Below are 19,327 nucleotides of genomic sequence, written 5' to 3'. Positions count from 1 at the left end.
CTCTCTCATTGGATATGAGAATTAGCGCCTCGTGCCAATTTTCGGTGCTTTGTACCAGACAATCCGTCGGACATCGGTGGTTTCAAAGGTGAGATAAAGCAATAGTGGCCGAATTGTTGAGACGAAACGACGGCCGAAACGCCCGGGCGCCGCGATTAGGGCTCGAACTAACTCTGCAGACCCCGACGGGTGATCAATCGGCGATTTAGTACATGTCCAAGATTTGACGAACCCAGGCGTATCACAATGGATCGAAGCTTTCGTTTAATAAGGCACACATCCTGGACAGGAGCATCAGTCAAACAGTTGCAACAGAACAACACACAACCATGGTCCCTCATCCACAACCCGAACCCATCGCCATCGTGGGCAGCAGCTGCCGCTTCCCCGGCGGTTCCAGCTCCCCATCCCGCCTTTGGCAGCTCCTGTCCAACCCGCAGGATGTCTCGAAAGAGATCCCGGAGGACCGCTTCGAGCTGCAGGGGTTCTACCACCCCAAGGGCGCCCACCATGGGACGACCAACGTGCAGCGCGCCTACATGCTGGACGAGGATGTGCGCATCTTCGACGCCGGCTTCTTCAACATCAGCCCCAACGAGGCCGACTCCATGGACCCGCAACAGCGGCTGCTCATGGAGGTCGTCTACGAGGCGCTCGAGTCCGGAGGCCATCCGTTGGAGGGGCTTCGAGGCTCCGACACCGCCGTCTTTGTCGGGACGATGTCGGTCGATTATAACGATATCCTCATTCGGGACCTGGAGAGCACCCCGACCTACTTCTCCACCGGTACCTCGCGCGCGATCCTCGCCAATCGGATCTCGTATTGCTTTGATTGGCATGGGCCGTCGATGACTATCGATACGGCGTGCTCTTCGAGTATGGTTGCTCTGCATCAGAGTGTGCGGGCTTTGCGGGCGGGCGAGGCGCGGGTCGCTGTTGCCGGAGGAACGGAGTTGTTGTTAGGGCCTGGTATGTATCCATCTATCGATCCGGGGCCCACAACCGGCAGAATGACTGACAGTCGAGCACATAGAGCAATTTGTGGGAGAAAGCAAAATGAACCTTCTCTCGCCAACCGGGCGATCGCGCATGTGGGACGCCGATGCTGACGGCTATGCGCGTGGCGATGGTGTCGCGGCCGTCATCCTGAAGCGCCTGAGTGATGCCATCGCCGATGGAGACCACATCGAGAGTATTATCCGCGACACCGGGGTCAATCAGGACGGCAAGTCCACCGGGCTGACGGTCCCCAGCTCTGAGGCTCAGACAGCCCTCATCCGCAGCACCTACGCCCGGGCCGGTCTCGACCTCAGCAATCCCGACGACAGGCCGCAATTCTTCGAGGCGCATGGGACGGGAACCAAGGTTGGCGATCCTCGCGAGGCCGCTGCCATCAGTGGCTGTTTTGGCAGCCAGCCCATCCACGGCAATCCTCTGTATGTCGGCTCGATCAAAACGATCATCGGCCATACGGAGGGGACGGCCGGGTTGGCCGGTGTGTTGAAGGCGTCGCTGGCGATCCAACACGGTGTGATCCCGCCCAACATGTTGCTCAACCGGTTGAATCCGGATGTAAAGCAGTACTACACAAATCTGCAGATCCCGACTTCCCCGATACAGTGGCCGGCCTTACCGGCAGGGGTGCCGCGGCGGGCCAGTGTGAATAGCTTCGGTATGTTTCCTGCCTTTGGGCTACCGCGATGGGTGGGATTGTGATCGCTCTTCTCTAATCGTCGAACAGGTTTTGGAGGTACAAATGGCCACGCAATCATCGAGGGATACGAGCCGACGGTAAGTAAAAGCGATGAGGAACAGCAGCAGCCCGTAGTACCAGTAACTCCGTTCGTCTTCTCGGCTACGACGGAGGAGACCTTAGTCGCTCTTCTTCAATCGTACTCGGACTATCTCAAGATCAATCCGACCATCGACCTCCACAGCCTCGCCTGGACATTACAATCTCGTCGGTCAGCCTTTGCTTTTAAGTCTGCCGTGGCCGCCTCCACCATAGACGGTCTCGTCTCCCGTCTGGAAAGCAAAGTCAAGCAAGCAAAGAGCACACCACCGACCCCAGCCGGCGTGCGCTCGACCCCAGCGACGCCGCACCTGCTCGGGGTTTTCACCGGCCAGGGAGCACAGTGGCCAACAATGGGTGCCCACTTAATCCGATCCTCGGCCACCGTGCGTGCAAAACTGGAGCAACTGGACCACTCCCTGGCCACGCTACCAGAAGCCGACCGTCCCTCCTGGCGGATCGCGGATGAGCTCCTGGCTCCAAAGGGGGAGTCTCGCCTCAGCGAGGCGGCTCTCTCACAGCCCCTGTGCACCGCAGTGCAAGTGGTCCTAGTTGATCTCCTGCGCAGCGCAGGCATCACCTTCGACGCAGTGGTGGGCCACTCCTCCGGCGAGATTGGCGCAGCCTACGCGGCCGGCTTCATTTCCGCCCACGACGCCATTCGCATCGCCTACTACCGTGGTGTGCACGCCAAACTGGCGCACGGACGGACAGGCCAGAAGGGCGCGATGCTGGCGGTCGGAACCTCTTGGGAAGACGCCCAGGAATTGATCGACCTGCCCGCGTTCGCGGGCAAAATCCGCATCGCCGCGCATAACTCGGCCGCCAGCTTGACGCTGTCCGGTGATGCCGATGCCATTGCCCATGCCAAGCGCGTCTTTGACGAGGAGAAGAAATTTGCGCGGCTTTTGCTGGTTGACACGGCCTATCACTCCCACCATATGCTTCCGTGCAGTGGACCGTATATTGAGTCCCTGCGCGCGTGTCAGATTCAGGTTATCAAGGACCGGGATTCTTCGTGCACCTGGTTCTCGAGTGTGCGGGCCGGTGGCAAGCCTATGGCGGCGGTTGAAGAGCTGCAGGATGTCTATTGGAGTGACAATATGGTCAACGCGGTCTTGTTCGCCGATGCGGTGAAACGTGCCGCCGCCAACGAGACTCTCAACCTGGCCATCGAGGTTGGGCCTCATCCGGCGCTGAAGGGCCCAGCACAACAGAACATCTCCGATGTGCGCCCTTCCTCCCCACTTCCGTACACGGGGCTGCTTAGTCGAGGGAGCAGCGATGTCGAGGCGTTCTCCGATGCTCTGGGCTTTATGTGGACGTATCTTGGCCCGGGCACCGTGGGCTTCCAGTCCTATACCCAACTGGTGACCCCAGCAGCGCCAGCGCCAAAGCTCCTTGTTGGGCTGCCTTCTTATCAGTTCAGCCGCGATCGAGTCCATTGGCATGAGTCTCGTCGAGCGAAGAAGATGCGACAACGCGGTGCCGCCTTCCATGACCTTCTCGGTGTGCCATCCCCCGACAACACCGACCAAGACCTCCGCTGGACCAACTTCCTTAAAACCAGCGAGATCTCTTGGTTGGATGGGCATCAGCTCCAGGGGCAAACCGTCTTCCCCGCGGCAGGGTACGTGGCTATGGCGCTGGAAGCCGCCAAATGGCTGGCCGGGGATCGGAGTGTGCAGGTGCTGGAAGTCCGCAACCTGACCATCGACCGTGCCATCACCTTCGACGACGGGGCGGGCTTCGCCGTCGAGACCCTGGTGGCTCTGACTGGGATCAGTCCGAGGAGCGCATCAACGAACAACAGCAGCAGCCAAATGGCCGACTTCGCGGTCTACGCTTGTCCGAACACGGGCTCGCTGGGCATGGAGCTAGTCTCAAGTGGCCAAGTGCATGTTGTCTACGGCGCACCATCCTTCTCGGTCCTCGCCTCCACTCCCCTGGATGACTCGAACATGACCGCCATCGACCGTGAACGGTTCTACTCCACCCTTTCCGATTTGGGGTATGGCTACAACGGCCCCTTCCACACCTTGGCCGAGACGAAACGGCGATTGGGCCAGGCCTCCGCCACCGTAGCCACGTACGCGTACTCCGATGACGAGCGGCCTCTGATTGTCCATCCGACTATGCTGGACGTGGCTTTCCAGGCCTCCTTTCTGGCGCAGACCAGCCCCGGCGACGAGCAGCTGTGGTCCCTCCACGTGCCGACCTCCATCAAGTGCGTCCGCGTCAACCCAGAGCTGTCGGCCTCGCTGCCCTCGGCCTCTGTCGAGCTGCCTCTGTCCGCCGTGTTGCATGAACCGGAGTCCATCTCGCTCTACAGCAGCGTGGATGTCTTCTCCGAGGACGGGCGCGAGACCTTGCTGCAGGTGGAAGGGCTGGTCATGAAGCCCTTCTCCCCTGCCACGGCCGCTGACGATCGTCCCATGTTCTCCACTACGGAATATGGTGTCGCGGTACCCAATGCGGCTGTCGCCACTGGGCATGAGCACCCAACTGAGGAGGAGGTCGCGTTGGCGGAGGCTTGCGACCGGGTGGCGTATTACTATTTGCGCGCGTGGGAGGCAAAGGCGGGTGATGAAAAGGAGAGTCTCCGCCGTCTGTTGTCGACCTTTGCAAGCGGACAGCATTCATCGGCGACAAAAGCGTGGATCAGCGACGGGAAAGAGGCTATCCAGGCGTTGATCAGCCAGTATCCCGAGAGCACCGACTTGCAGCTCCTTGCGACTCTAGGAGACAGCTTCCCAACGGAGACCCTAGCTCAGCCGCTCCTCGATGAATGCTTCACTCGCGGCCTAGGGTTTGCTCGCGCAAGCGCTGGCCTGGCACGGACGGTGCAGCAGATCTCTCACCGGTACCCACATGCGAAGATTGTCGAAATCGGTAAAGATTATCAACCCCCCCCCCAACCGATGAAAGTACTGAAATGCTAACAATCGTACCAGGGGCTGGACGCGGTCATGTCACCGAAGCTGTCCTCAGCGCCATCGGCAACGCCTATTCGTCTTATACCTTTACCGACACCTCCGATGACATGTTCGGCACAGTGGCCGAGACCTTCCAGGCCCACGGCGAGAAGATCGCGTACAAGGCTTTCGATCCAACCAAGGCTCCGTCCGCCCAAGGATTCACGGACCATTCCTATGATGTTGCCATTCTCCCCAACAGCCTCTATACAAGCTCGTCGCTTCTGCCAGCGCTGGGAAATATCCGGCGCCTGCTGAAGCCCGGTGGCTATCTTGTCGCGTCAGCGATCACGCACGAGCCCCTTCGGATCCAGGCCCTGCTGGCTGGCGTCTCGCTATCATCAGACGGCCCGAGAGCATCTGCCTCAGCCTGGCACAGCGCATTGCGCAAGGCTGGGCTGTCCGGAATCGACACGATCAGCGCTGAGGCAGATCAACGAGTGTGGCCCGTCTCCGTCCTCACGGCGCAGGCGATCAATGACCGGACCCAGCTGCTGCGGAAGCCACTGTCCTCCTTCAAGGGGGGATTCCGTCTGCATGAATTGGTCATCCTCGCAGGCAAGTCGTGGGAGAGCTCCCGTCTGGCGGAGGAGATCTCCGACCTGGTGGGGCGATTCTGCGACAAGGTCACGGTACTCGAGGAGCTCCCGACCGACGACGACGAGATCTCACCCATGGCGACCTTCATCTCGCTGCTAGATCTGAGCGAGCCCATGTTCGAGGGACTGAGCGAGGAGAAGATGGAGGGACTGAAGTGCCTGTTCGAGCTGTCCAAGAATATCCTTTGGGTGACACATAACGCTCGGGCGGGGAACCCGTACCATTACGCTAGCATCGGATTCGGACGCTCGATCGCGTACGAGATGCCGCATTTGACGTTGCAGTTCCTGGATCTAGACGAGGTAGAGGACGTCGTCGTGGCCTCGCGGGTGATCACGGAGAGCGTCGTGCGTCTCGCGGCGCTGGTCGAGTGGGAGGACAAGGAGATGCTGTGGTCCCTGGAGCCTGAGTTGTACGTTGAGAAGGGTCAGGTCCTGGTGCCGCGGATTCGGCCCAACGACGAGCAGAATGCTCGGATCAATTCGCTTCGGCGTCCGGTAAGCGAGGTTGTTGATCCTCGTCAAGGAACGGTGCGGGTTGTTCCTCAGGCTGATGACGGGGCGTCCTTGGTTTTGCGGGAGGAGCCTTGGGATAGCAGTCCCGAGGCCGTGCTGATCAGACAGTCCACTTTGCATGCTCTCGCTGTTACAGGTGGATCAATGTTTTTTGTCGGCATTGGCACCAGGGAGGCCACAGGCCAGACGGTCATTGCCTTGTCTGACACGAATGCCTCTCGCAGCGTTCCCTTGGCCTCCCTCCCCATTGATATTGCTGATCTCGACCAGAGCGCTGCGCTTCTGGCTTCCACAGCCAATCACCTTCTCGCGACATCGATTCTGGCTTCTGTCCCCGCCAACAGCCATCTGCTCTTGCATGAACCGGGCCCCGATGGCTCGCTGCCTTCAGCCTTGACTTCCCAGGCTGTGGAGAAGAACATCCAGGTGACTTTCAGCACCAAGAGTGCTACCACCGGAGACGCGACGTGGATCAAGCTGAACCCCTGGACTCCAGAGCACTTGCTCAAGCAACAATTTCCCGCGGGGATCAATCATTTCATTGACCTTGCGTCTCCGGAGAGTCAGATCAGGAAATACCTGCCTTTCGGATGCAAGCAATTCAGCGTGCATGATCTGGCTCGTGCTCAAGCTATCAATCATTCTTCCAGTGACGACAGGGCCGCTCTTCTTGAGGCCCTCAAAGGAGCGGTCAATAGGGCAATCGCAGCTACTGCGACAACAGCCTCAGAGTCCACAGCCCAGACAGCCGTCCTTCCTAGCCAGATCAGTGACCCAGAGCTTTCGTCTTCTCCCACCAGCATCATCGACTGGACGGTCGAAGCCACTGTACCAGCTGAGGTGCGCCCTCTCGACGCCACCCGCTACTTCTCACGAGATCGGACGTACCTTCTGGTTGGTTTAGCCAACCAGTTGGGTCAATCGATCTGCGAGTGGATGGCTCGCCATGGGGCTGGCACGGTCTGCTTGACCAGCCGGAATGCGAAGGCCGACCCGAAGTGGCAGGCAGCCATGCAGAAGCTCGGCACGACGGTTCGATTTGACGTCCTGTAAGTACATCCCTCTTCCTCAAATTCACCCTCCAAGCACGCACAACTAACAGCGTACAGGGATGTAACGAAGAGGGAGCAGGTAGAACAACTCGTCTCCGAGCTCGGCACCACCTGTTCCCCGATCGCAGGCGTTATCAACGGTGCAGCAGTCTTCAACGACATGCTCTTCTCAGAGATGTCCCTCGAGGTGATGGAGCGTGTCACGCGGCCGAAGATCATCGGGACCAAAAATCTGAACGAGGTCATCGGGACCACACCGCTGGATTTCTTCATTGTGCTCTCCTCGCTCACCTCGGTGATTGGCAACAGCGGCCAAACCAATTACACTGCCGCCAACGCGTACATGACGGGCCTGGTGAGCGAGCGACGGAGCCGGGGACTAGCCGGATCGTCGCTGGAGATCGGCCGGGTGGCGGGGATTGGGTATATGGAACGGGCAGGCGACATTGCGCGCGAGCAGCTGATTCGGTTCGGATTCATGGCGATTTCGGAGACAGATCTCCATCAGTTGCTCGCTGAGGCAATTCATGCTGGAGCGCCGAGCTCGGCTCTGGCGCCGGTGATCACCACGGGGTGTCGGACGGCACGCGATGACGAGGAAGTTCCCGTGGCCTGGTTCCATGACCCGCGGTTTTCGCATAAGGTGATCGAGGCACGTGGGCAAGGGGCTGCGAGTGAGGGCAAGAAGAGCGCCCTGCCGGTTCAGGAGCAGTTAGCGCAGGTGACGACCAAGGAGGAAGCGTTCAGGATCCTCAAAGACTGCTTCGCAGCCAAGTTGGCGATGATCTCGCGACTGAGCGATGACCAGGTTGGACACAACGTCCCGCTGGTGGAACTGGGGATTGACTCCTTGGTTGCGGTCGAGGTCCGGGGTTGGTTCCTCAAGGAGCTCAAGACTGATATGCCTGTTCTTAAGGTGTTGGGAGGGGGCTCAGTGGCCGATCTGTGTCAGCAGGCCCTGGAGAAACTCCCGGAGACTCTGCTGCCAAATCTAGGGGGATCTGCTGCTGCACCCCCTGCGACAGTGTCGAAGCCAGCAGCCGCCCCTCCTGCAACTAAGGGCGAAGACTCCAGTGCCTCATCTGCGGGGCCCTCGTCGGGTAGTCGATCTCCCTTGGAGACCCCGTCCACACCCCCAGTAGAAGAGGAGGCAAAGCAAGTCAACCTGGCGGAGGCAGCGGAGAAAGCGGCCAAGTTCCAGGAGGAAAAACACCCCGATTCTCCCGCATATGTGAAGAGCGAGCTCGTATCGTTTGCCCAGTCGCGCTTCTGGTTCCTCCGCCTGCTCATCGAAGACCAGACCACCTTCAACGTCTGTTTCTATTATCGCATCACCGGCAATCTCCGCGTGGGAGACCTCGAGCGTGCCGTGCGTCTTGTCACCAACCGCCACGAATCCCTCCGAACGTGCTTTGTGGCCGATGAGAAGGAAGCGGACCTCGCGCATCAGAAGGTCCTCCGTCAGTCGGTGGTCCGGTTGGAGCGAAAGAAGATCGACCAGATTGAAGACTTGCACGCGGAGTATGCTGCTATGAAGACCATCCCCTTCGACATCGCCAGTGGGAAGGTGCTACGTCTCATCCTCTTGACCCTGTCACCCACGGAGAACTACCTTCTCTTCAACTACCATCACATTCTCATGGATGGTGTCAGTCTTCAGAACTTCTTGTCGGATCTAGAGAAGGCATATCAACGTCAGCCTCTCGGGCCGCCGCCTCGCCAGCTGCCGGATTTCTCTCGGAGCCAACGGGCTGCATTCCAGCAGGGCAAGATGAACGAGGAGATTGCCTACTGGCGCCAGGAATTCCCCGACGGCCACCACCCGGTCTTGCCGCTGTTGCCTGTAGCCAAGCTGAACACACGCGCGCCCATGAAAGCCTTCCATGTGAACCAGGTCCAGTACCGCCTGCCAAATACCCTGGTGAACCAAGTCAGGGAGCGCGCCAAAGCCCATCGGTCTACAACCTTCCACTTCTACCTAGCTGTCTTCCGGGCGATGCTCTTCCGCTTCACCGGGGCAAAAGACCTGACCATCGGAATCGCCGATGCCAACCGCAACGACAGTGATGCGATGGGTACCATCGGTCTCCTGTTGAACCTTCTTACCCTGCGGTTCCAAAACGAGTCAACCCAGTCCTTCGGGAACTGCCTCGCGGAGTCTCGAGACAAGGCCTACGAGGCGCTGCATCATTCCCGCGTCCCGTTCGACGTGCTTCTGAAGGAGCTCAACGTGCCCCGTTCGGCATCGTACAGCCCGTTCTTCCAGGCCTTCTTTGACTATCGCCAAGGCCACCAGGAGAAGCAGCAGTTTGGAAACACGGAAATGGAGATGGTGGAGCTTCATCCGGGACGGACGGCCTATGACATGACTCTCGATATCACGGATAGCGCTGACAGTGCGCTTGTCCTCTTCCGGACTCAGGCCGGGTTGTATGATCCGACGGCTACCCAGTTGTTGCTCGATACATATGTCCATCTTTTGGAAACCTTTGTTGATAACACCTCCTTGGCTCTGGAAGATGTGTCTTTGTTCAGCGACGAGCAACGGAAACGCGCAGTCGATGTTGGGCGCGGTGAGTCAATACCATAAGCTACAAATGTATCGAAACCGTTACTGATTGACCTTTATAGGGCTGGATCTCAAATCAACATGGCCGGAAACCCTCTCCCTTCGCATTGACCAGATCGCTCTTACCAACCGGGACCGGATTGCTCTCAAGGATGGCCACGGACGGATACTCACCTACGCCGTCATGATCAACCGCATTGAGGCCATCGCCGAGGAGCTGCAGAATGCGGGTGTTCAGGAAGGTCATCGGGTCCTGGTATTCGAAGATGCCACGGCAGACTGGCCCTGCTCAATGCTTGCCATCATGCGCCTGGGGGCCGTCTATGTTCCGCTGGATCTGCGAAACCCTCTGCCGCGCCTGGCTGATGTCGCCGCCAACTGCGAACCAGCAGCCATCCTGGTGGACTTCACCACGGTCAAGAATATTGACCAGGTGAATGTAACCCAGGCCAAGGTGATCAATGTCTCACGCGCCAGTGTGAAGCCCAGCAAACGAGTGCCTAATGTCTCGCGCGGTGATGCGGTGGCCGCCATCTTGTACACGAGTGGATCAACTGGTAAACCCAAGGGGATTGTGGTCAAGCATTCCGGTCTGCGCAACGAGATCGAGGGCTACACGACCCAGTGGGGGTTGCGCGCCGAACGCACCCTACAGCAGAGCGCCTTCACCTTCAACCATTCCTCAGATCAGATCTATACGGGCCTGACCAACGGTGGGACTGTGTATATTGTTCCGTGGAGCAAGCGGGGAGATCCTATTGAAGTCAGCCAAATCATCCAGGAAGAGGGCATCACTTACACCAAGGCCACCCCAGCAGAATACGCCCTGTGGCTGGACTATGGGAACGCCAACCTACGCAAAGCGAAAAACTGGCGCTTTGGCTTTGGAGGGGGAGAGTCGCTGACCCCAACCCTTCTGCAGCAGCTCGCGGCGCTGGACTTGCCGCAACTGCGCTTCTTCAACTCGTATGGGCCCACGGAAATCTCCATCTCGTCAACTAAAATGGAAATCGCGTACCGCGAGAAACAGCCTGAAGGTCGCATTCCCTGTGGATATTCGCTGCCTAACTATGCAGCTTACATCCTGGATGAGCAGCAAAGACCCGTCCCCGTTGGCATGCCCGGGGAGCTGTGGATTGGCGGTGCAGGGGTGTCGCTGGGGTATCTGAACAATCCCGAGCTGACTGACTATCACTTCTACCCGGATCCGTATGCCACCCCGGAGTATCTGGCCCAGGGCTGGACGCGGATGTATCGGACCGGGGACATTGCGCACTTGCAGGCTGACGGAGCCATGGTATTCCACAGCCGAGTCGCCGGTGATGCACAAGTCAAGATCCGCGGACTGCGCATTGAGCTCGGGGACATCGAGAGCAACATCGTTAAGGCGTCCGATGGGGCTCTGCGTGAAGCGGCGGTGACTCTTCGCGACGGCGATCCTCCTCTGCTGGTGGCCCATGTCGTCTTTGCCCCGAACCATGCCGTCACTAATCAGGAGGCTTTCCTCGACCATCTTTTGCAGCATCTGCCTGTCCCGCAGTACATGGTTCCTGTCGTGGCCATTCCCCTCGACCGCATGCCGTTGAGTAACCATTCCAAGGTTGACCGGAAGGCCCTCAAGGCACTTCCTCTGCCGCGACGCACCGTGTCCTCCGAGACAGCGGATGTCCTGACGGAGACGATGCTTCAACTGCGCCGCGTATGGGAAGAGGTCCTCCACACGGAGGAGCTCGGCCTGCGGATTGTCCCATCGACCAGCTTCTTCACCATCGGGGGGAACTCCCTTCTCGTCGTCCGCCTGCAATCCCGCATCCGACACCTGTTCAACGTAACAGTGCGGCTAGTCGACCTCCTCGAAGCCAGCACCCTCAGCGCCATGGCCCAACTGATTGAAGAAAGCACTATAGTCAGCGCAATCGACTGGAAACAAGAATCCGCGCTCCCACCCGACGCGACGGCACTCTCTTCCTCCATTACCCCCACCCAGCACCCCCTTAAACCCACCGACTGCGTCATCCTAGTCACCGGCGCCGCAGGCTTCCTCGGCAAACATATCCTCACCGAACTGATCTCCCACCCTCACATCCGGCAAATCCACTGCATTGGCCTCCGCGAAAAGACCCCCGGCACACCGCGAACCCTCGCCGTGACCTCCGAAAAAATCGTCACACATGCAGGGGACCTCTCCGACCCATACCTCGGCCTGTCTGAATCCACCTTCACCACTTTAGCCCAAGAAGTCGACTTAATCCTGCACATGGGCGCCGTCCGCTCCTTCTGGGATAACTACCACCTCCTGCGTGCGAGTAACGTCCTCCCCACCCGGGAACTCGTCAAACTCGCTGCTCCGCGCCAGATCCCGATGCACTATATCTCCACCGCGGGCGTCCTCCCCACCAATGTAGAAGGAACAGACAGTGTGGTCGCGCAGTCCGTCGCCGCCCATCCGCCCCCAACCGACGGATCCCAGGGATACATCGCCACCCGCTGGGTCTGCGAACAACTCCTCCACGCCGCCACAACACAGCTGCACATCCCAACCACCATCCACCGCTTCGTCCCTGCTCCCACCACCCAATCATCTGCGGAGGAATCCACGATTCCCGCCCTGCAGCACTTCCTCACCTTCATCGACTCCCTCTCCCTGAAACCCGACTTCCGCGGCACGAAGGGCCATTTCGAGATGGTTCCCGTGCATCACACGGCGGGATCCCTGGCTAGTGCCTTGATCCAGGAAGCTGGGATACACGACAAGAACCCGGTCCCTCGCTTCGTGCACCACGAGTGCCCCGTGCGGATCGACATCGAGAGGATGGAGCGTTTCATGGAACAGGAGAGGGGAGACACCCCGCTACCGACGATCCCGCTCCTCAAGTGGATCGGGCAGATGAAGCGCAGCGGGCTAGAGTATTTTGTCACCAGTCAGGTGTTGTTCATGGGGGATGGAGGGGAGTTGGAGTCCCGACGGTGATGGGTTATGCTTTGTTTGTTGCTGGTGGATTGTATTTACGCTGACTATAGTTTGAATTATACTTGTGCAAACACATGTCCAGTTTGAGTTCACTGAGTTTAGGCTCTTGGGTAGTATCATCGTTTTTAGTATAGTTCATGAGGGATGAGCGGGGGAACAATTCAAATCAGTGCAATTATTCATTCATGCATCTGCCAGCGTAACGGCCGAGTGGCAGCAGGTCCCTAAGGGCAGATGGGCTAGCCACTATTTTATACACTGAATCCCTGGCTGGCGGGGAAATTATATGCTGCCATGGATCAGATATGTATAGCCCATGGTAATCTCTCCAAATGCAACCCTAAGCTAAGCACTCCCATCGAGTCCCTAGCATCTTCTCCAATCATAGTCAAAGGTACGCTCTGCAAGCAATTTCCAGTGAGGCAGTGACCATGCAGGCCGGCGGTCACTACCCCCTATGTTGGCCTGAATGTGCCAGGTAGGCCCTGAAACTAGCTACGGAGCCATAAGTCAATCATGAATTAGGCAGCCAGGAGTGTCTCAGTCTTTGCTGTCCAAGCTGGTAGACCACACCTCGTCACACCCCTGCAAGTGTGTAAGGTGGGTTTACTGGACATCTTTAGAAGTGTGATAATCATCCAGGTGAATTGTTGATTAAGGCCTTCTCCCCCCCTCGGTCTGAATGACCATGTTATGACAGCTCACGGAGAAACATTAAAAAGACTCTCTCACATCTGTTAAAGTTAACAGTTTTCAATGGAGATGGTCTAGTGGCAACACATGTAATTGCAATATTTAGGTTAAAGAGTACCAGATAATATTTAGGTTAAAGAGTACCAGATCAATCTTTTCCCAGCCATGTAGATGTGAGTTTGGGTCGTCCACATAGTTGTAGTTGCTTAGCACAATCACCAGGATACTGATCCCTGATAGAATATAATATTGAGGAAGATCACTACTAATTAGTACAAAGGTTTTTCAAAAAATTGAGTCATTGCCACAATATCAGTAATAATTACCGGGCAGGCCTGTATCTATTAACTCCCACATGTGCTGTGGTGAAAACCATCTAATAGATCTTATTTGGATCCACTAGCCCCCATCTAGCAGTAATATATCTGGCCAGTTGGGTAGGCAATGGAGTATAGAAAAAGGGGCATATGGCCAACAAGATGAATTCCTCTAAATATATTAGTTACAGTGCAGGCCATGGTGTGTTGGTATGGTTAGCTCGGGCGGCAGTACTAACAAAAATGACATGCTGCCGCATGCAGTAGAAATTGTAGCGAAGTAGAGGTTGGTAGTTATATCATGAAAGAAGATGAGCACCGCTATAGAGGACCACTAACTCAAGGTCTGTACATATAGCTTGGAAGGTAGTGTGTCAGACTAGAACACCTGGCTTTAGTTTAGTTGAGGATTGCGTGGGCTGTGCTTAGCGCCAGTCACAGTGTCATCTCATCTCCTCCATATTATATTAGACAGGGAAGATATAGCCGAATGATTGGGTGAAATATCCCTGGCTGCGATTCTTCCCTCGCTAGTCTTGGTGTTGTTTGTCTTCTGATGCTTCGTCTGGGCGGCCTGATATATCATATTGTTCCCAAAATTAACTTAACTCTGCCTTAAGTCCAGAAGAGCATTACATTTTGATATAAATAAAGGAGACACACACCCCCTCCCCTGGTTAATACCATTGGAGCAGTCTAGGTCAGCTTTGCTTGTGCATGATTCCCTCAGTGAGCGCAATCAAAACACCTAGTATCTCTATCCTGTCGCGCTGTTTAATATGGAGAGAATCAACAGCTTGTTAGAGATCCCTATAATACTGCCTTCTTCAGCTTAGTCCGTCACGACTGACTGATGCACATTATCGTGGCGGCCATCTTCGGCGCGCCAGTATCTTCCTAGACGATGAGGTACCCATTAGTTTTAGCCAGTACGCTGATAACAATGTCTTTCATGATATACTACGCGAAGATGACGATAAGCTACGTCTAATTTCTGAAAAGCACTGGAATAAATCCAAGGAGCCCGTTGAAAACCCATCTGGAGAAGCTGGATGGATGGAAGCTTTATATGCAGTAATTGACGAGATGAGGACGGACGGGATTGAGGTCATCCGTAATCGAAATGGGTCACCTTGCCCTGGATTACCCTAACCTTTCTGGCCTTAGCTGTTTTGGTAAGACTGGCGTGAGGATCTAAAGCCTTCAGTTTACAACCCACGACCTAGCGTTCTAAAAAGAAAGATGCAGAAACCTATAGATGTGAATCAGAATACCAGAATATGATCTTAGGGCTACAGTCCGAGTCGAGCGGAATCAAGCAACTGATATCCGACGAACTGCTAGCGACGAAACGAAGACCGCGTGGTAGCGGCAACTGCAAGGGAAATGTCAACACAAATGAAGACCTCATGCATGGGCTCAAATCAATGCGTAAAGTGTGGTGGATTACAAGGGGCTTTCAAGATGTTTATCTGTAGAGAAATAAACTTGAAACATGATGAACAAAAGCAAGCACCTCACTATTGGCAGGAAGGGCAGCCGCCTGGGTATGGCCCTGTTTCAATCCTCACCCCGGCTCTCTACGCAGCTCGGTGGGTATCCATCACAATGCAAACAGTTTTCCCGATAGTACTTTGTTCCGGCTATAAACCAGAGAGATTATATCTAGTCGTCAAGTTTGCATATCTATATGTTTCAAGGTTTACCGATTGCAAATGAATGCCCTAGCTACCGGGTGGACGATGCAATTCCTGTGCAGTCTTCTTATGGAAAGCAACAAATTAAGCAAGATGAAAACCCACTTATTCAGAACCCTTACTAGATAGTGGCACGTCCTTGTACATGGATAGCCAGGGGAAATTACTTCATTTATATAACATCAAGGCCCGAACCAAACAAATCCCAATCATCACGACATTGTCAATCATATCAATTCGACGTGTACAGGCGAGCCAGCCAAGACTCGTATGGACCACCAGCGCAGGCCTCATCGCTTGAACACACGGCATCGTCATAAGCTGCATAGGTGTAAAACGCGGCTTTCTTCTCTTCCAAGTCCTCACCATCGACATTGGCGGGTAGATCTGAGGTGGGGTATCCTATGTAGGCGATAACATTGCCAGGGAACTCGGAGGGAATTGCTGCTTCATTTGCAAATAGACCGCCGGCAGTATGGTCACTGTGATCACCTGTGCCGAAGTCATGGAGGTAGTCGAGTGCATTCACGTCGTCTGGACCGAAATCGTCGATAATCGTGGTTAAGGTGTCAATGAGCTCCTGTCGGGTGTAGGTCGTGCCGGATTCGTCCACAGTTCGGATCTCTGGGATGCTTTCCTTCCAGAGCTTTTCCATACTTTCATTGTCTGTGCTCGGGAACCCGTTTCCATCAATACTGCCGTCGGGTAGATGCATAAACGCGATAGAGATCCTCTGCCTATCGCTCAAGGTATAAAGAGGAATGTCCTTCCCCGGGATACCGAGATCCGATTCTTCCCAGTCATTCGAAACACCAGCCATCTCGGCATAAGCGGCCATGGCGCCGGCCTGGCGACTGGTCCAGTATTCCCATCCGCGACCCGCATCTCCCGCTGTAAGGTAGACGGTCCGAACTCTGCGCCCTGACCCGATGTCATGGATAATATCTGGGTTTTGAAAGAGCAGGTCATCATCTTGGTGTGCGACAATGTTGAGCGTTCGTGCGACAGCTCTTTTGGACGCCGCACCGAGCCCGGATAGAGCCAGGAGACATATCGTGCTCAAGAAATTGAAATGCATCGTACGCGATGGGTGTTATGCAATGAGCGGGCGGTACAAAGTACAGTGATGAATTATGATTGAATCAGGACTCTCAAAGCAACACTGTGTCTCGAAACACGCCTCTGTATTTATAGGGCTACAAGTGTCGTGTTGGCGTCCTAAATGCGTTGGTTTTCTACATGCCTGATGGACTATGTGTCCCCCTACATACCAATACCTAAACTTGTTAGTGACTCTTTCTCTCCTTTGAAATTCCTAAAGAAATCTTGAAACAGATGAAAATATGCATTAAGCACATAATACCTACACTGACACATATGAGTTGAGCACTAGCATGTGCGTGATCTCCCTTGGAAGTAGAAGAGAGAAGTCAGATCCTGTCCGGTAGAAAGTGATATCTACCCGTTCCTCGTAGAGGATGAATCACAGGAATGCTCAATAACAGCTTTTAACAGTACTCTGTGTGATGGTTGATTGTTGATAACTGCTATACGTGTACATCATATTGTGTTTATTTATCCCTTGCCCTGACCAAAACAAGCACCTCCAGCTCGATGCAACTTTAGAATTATTTCAAGAATGCAACACAGTATGCACTAGAACTTAGACAATCCAAAGTATCAATGACAAGCAGGAATTAGTTGCTGGCCAGAGGTAGAAACCCTGCTGGTAGGCCTTCCTCAGCAAGGGATATATTTTACATAGAGGTACTGATCCAAATAGTCAACATTGCCCATGTTGTAGCCATCTTGCTCTCCTATACTATCATGGCCTATAATCATGTCCTTTTGAGACGTTATCAACAACCCACTCGTCTTAACCATGGTTCTTCTGCTGAGTTAGGTTGACCTCATATGACCGTATAGTCTTCAACTTGTCTTGCTAGCAATTAAGCTCATACCATTCAACTTTCCCTATGGAAAAAGCAAGGTATCTGGCTACGAAGCAGTCCTGGGAGCATCAACACACGCTTTGGGTGTCTTTATTAGCTTCGAAGAACCCAAGATATTATGTTTCACCATTCATTGCATCCTGAGTAATGTAATTCATTTCTTATGCCACTCCCACTGCGCCTATAGAGATATTTCTTCCTAGCTAAGGTTACCAGCTGGAATTCTTGCATATGTTCTGATTCCACGGCATACATTAAAACCGCTATCCAGGAGAGCCTCATTCAGATATTTTGTCTTTGCGATAGTCGCTGACATTCCAGCCCATTAGGCGCCCAGCAAACTACCTAAGAAGGGGTGTATATTATGTACTTTTTTACTCTAGCCAGGCATCATCCAGCACGGCTAAACTTGAGGTTTCAATCTTGCCTAAGCTGTGCCTCTAGAGACACGAGGGCATAAATCATTCCAGTGATAGGCGCTTTCACTTCTCGATGCCTGGTCTTCATTGATGTTGCTCTTAAAAGAGCGGAAACCGATCACATTTATGGCCAGGCTGTTTGGACCAGCCTGGCATCGTAAACTAAGATTTGTCCTTGTAGATGCACCAACCTTGATATCTCATTCGACATCATTGTATGGCTCGATTGAACAATCACGTCGACTCACTGTTGCGACGGAGGCAATATTACGATTCACAGTGAATGCTGTGATGTTATAAGCGAGAGGGATGCCAATCAGGCCGGGACGATCATCCAAAGATATATTCGCTGTTAACCCTTGACCTGTCACGCATCATACATATGATCAGTACACTAAAGTATATGACTGCTGCAAACACGGTAATGTGATTAGAATTATAAGCCTACAGAAACATTTGTGTAATTAATATTGATTACTTCTCTGCTCTTATACGATTCTAGGAGGATCTGATAGACAAATGTAAAAGGAGATGACTGTGCATAAGATTATTGGGGTGATGCAACAAGGCCCCTGAGGGTTCTATACTACAGTAGGAGGGAACGGCTGCTGACTAGCACTATCTAGCTGTTTGAATTTCGTCGAGACGACAGGCACATGAAGAGGCATTGCGGAAAACATATGATGTGACGACAGATATACCAATGATGTCAAAAAGAAGGGGGGGAAAGAAAGAACAGAATGGGATCAGAAGATGCCACCACACTTGGTATTGGAAGCACTCAGACGTGAAACTTCCATAATCGCATTCGCAAATGTCTTAGGCGCCTGGTATGGTATATTCTCCCCAACATCAGGAATCTGATAATGACAGCGTGGTCCAGTGAAAAATTTCGCCGTTGCTGACCCGTTATTTGGTGTCAAAACGACACTGTTTTCGGGATCCAGGGTCACAGACGGAACGGTGATGGGAGGTTGATGGTCCAACTTATCTGCCAGGTCAACAAAGGCCGGGTCACCAGGTGCATAGAGGAGTCTGTTTCGGTAGAAATTGACCGCGATATCAACAAAGTCTGGATTGAGCAAGGAAGTGACCGTGAGGTCTAGATACTCTTCGGTGAAATTCCATCCCACGGAATTTTTCTCCCACAGCGTCTGTGTCCATTCCTTGGGGGCTTCCGCAAGACCTGCTGCCCCGCGCGGAGTGAGGAAAAGGTAGTAATACCATTTGGTGGCCTCTGAGTTGGGGTCACTGGGTTGCCAGGCTGTAGAGCGGTTCTGAATGAGGTAGCTGTTGGCTGCCACCATGCGAGTGCAGCGTTCGGGCCATAACGCTGTTGCTACATTCACGGCGACAGTGCCCCAGTCATATCCAGCACAAATTGCGGTGTCGAGATGAATGGCATCCATCAGTGCAATAATGTCGTACCCCAAAGCAGCCTGTTCGGCACTGCGCAGGGTGTCGGGATGAACAAATCGGGTTCCACCATAGCCGCGGAGGTAAGGCACAATGACTCGATAGCCCTGGTTGACAAGCAAGGGTACGACTGAAACAAAGGCATCGATTGAGTATGGAAACCCGTGGACCAGAATGACAGCTGGACCGCTAGAGGGCCCGGCTTCGTAATACTCCACGATGAGTGAGCTGGGGCTGGCAGTTGTTGCTTTCTTCAGCGGTGCAAGTCTTCCATTATTAGATGAAATCGAGTTTAGTGCCGTTGCCTGTGAGAAACAGGGCGCTAAGGCGAACAACAAGAGGAAGCTGGAGAGCAGCAT

At 54.5% G+C, this 19,327-nt stretch overlaps 3 protein-coding genes across 3 annotated transcripts, besides 1 other annotated feature; 1 reads left to right on the top strand and 2 right to left on the bottom strand.

The window, feature by feature from the left end:
* Positions 1-329: 329 nt before the first annotated feature.
* On the top strand, positions 330-12,474 carry ACLA_077660 (putative hybrid NRPS/PKS enzyme; the record flags this gene model as incomplete). The annotated part of the gene is made up of 6 exons (XM_001270444.1): positions 330-969; positions 1,034-1,672; positions 1,742-4,684; positions 4,747-6,931; positions 6,992-9,507; positions 9,566-12,474. 6 exons carry the CDS (start codon positions 330-332, stop codon positions 12,472-12,474), a joined length of 11,832 nt encoding a protein of 3,943 aa, XP_001270445.1.
* Positions 12,475-13,265: 791 nt separating this feature from the next.
* Positions 13,266-13,316: a microsatellite.
* Positions 13,317-15,127: 1,811 nt separating this feature from the next.
* Positions 15,128-16,259, bottom strand: ACLA_077650 (uncharacterized protein; the record flags this gene model as incomplete). The annotated part of the gene is made up of 2 exons (XM_001270443.1): positions 15,128-15,149; positions 15,430-16,259. The coding sequence occupies 2 exons, from the start codon at positions 16,257-16,259 to the stop codon at positions 15,128-15,130; spliced, it is 852 nt and encodes a 283-aa protein (XP_001270444.1).
* Positions 16,260-18,298: 2,039 nt separating this feature from the next.
* On the bottom strand, positions 18,299-19,327 carry ACLA_077640 (alpha/beta hydrolase; the record flags this gene model as incomplete). The annotated part of the gene is made up of 1 exon (XM_001270442.1): positions 18,299-19,327. The coding sequence occupies one exon, from the start codon at positions 19,325-19,327 to the stop codon at positions 18,299-18,301; it is 1,029 nt and encodes a 342-aa protein (XP_001270443.1).

Source organism: Aspergillus clavatus, genomic scaffold, assembly GCF_000002715.2.
Source record: "Aspergillus clavatus NRRL 1 1099423829803 genomic scaffold, whole genome shotgun sequence".
Taxonomy (NCBI): domain Eukaryota; kingdom Fungi; phylum Ascomycota; class Eurotiomycetes; order Eurotiales; family Aspergillaceae; genus Aspergillus; species Aspergillus clavatus.
This window is presented reverse-complemented; position numbering and strand designations above follow the sequence as displayed.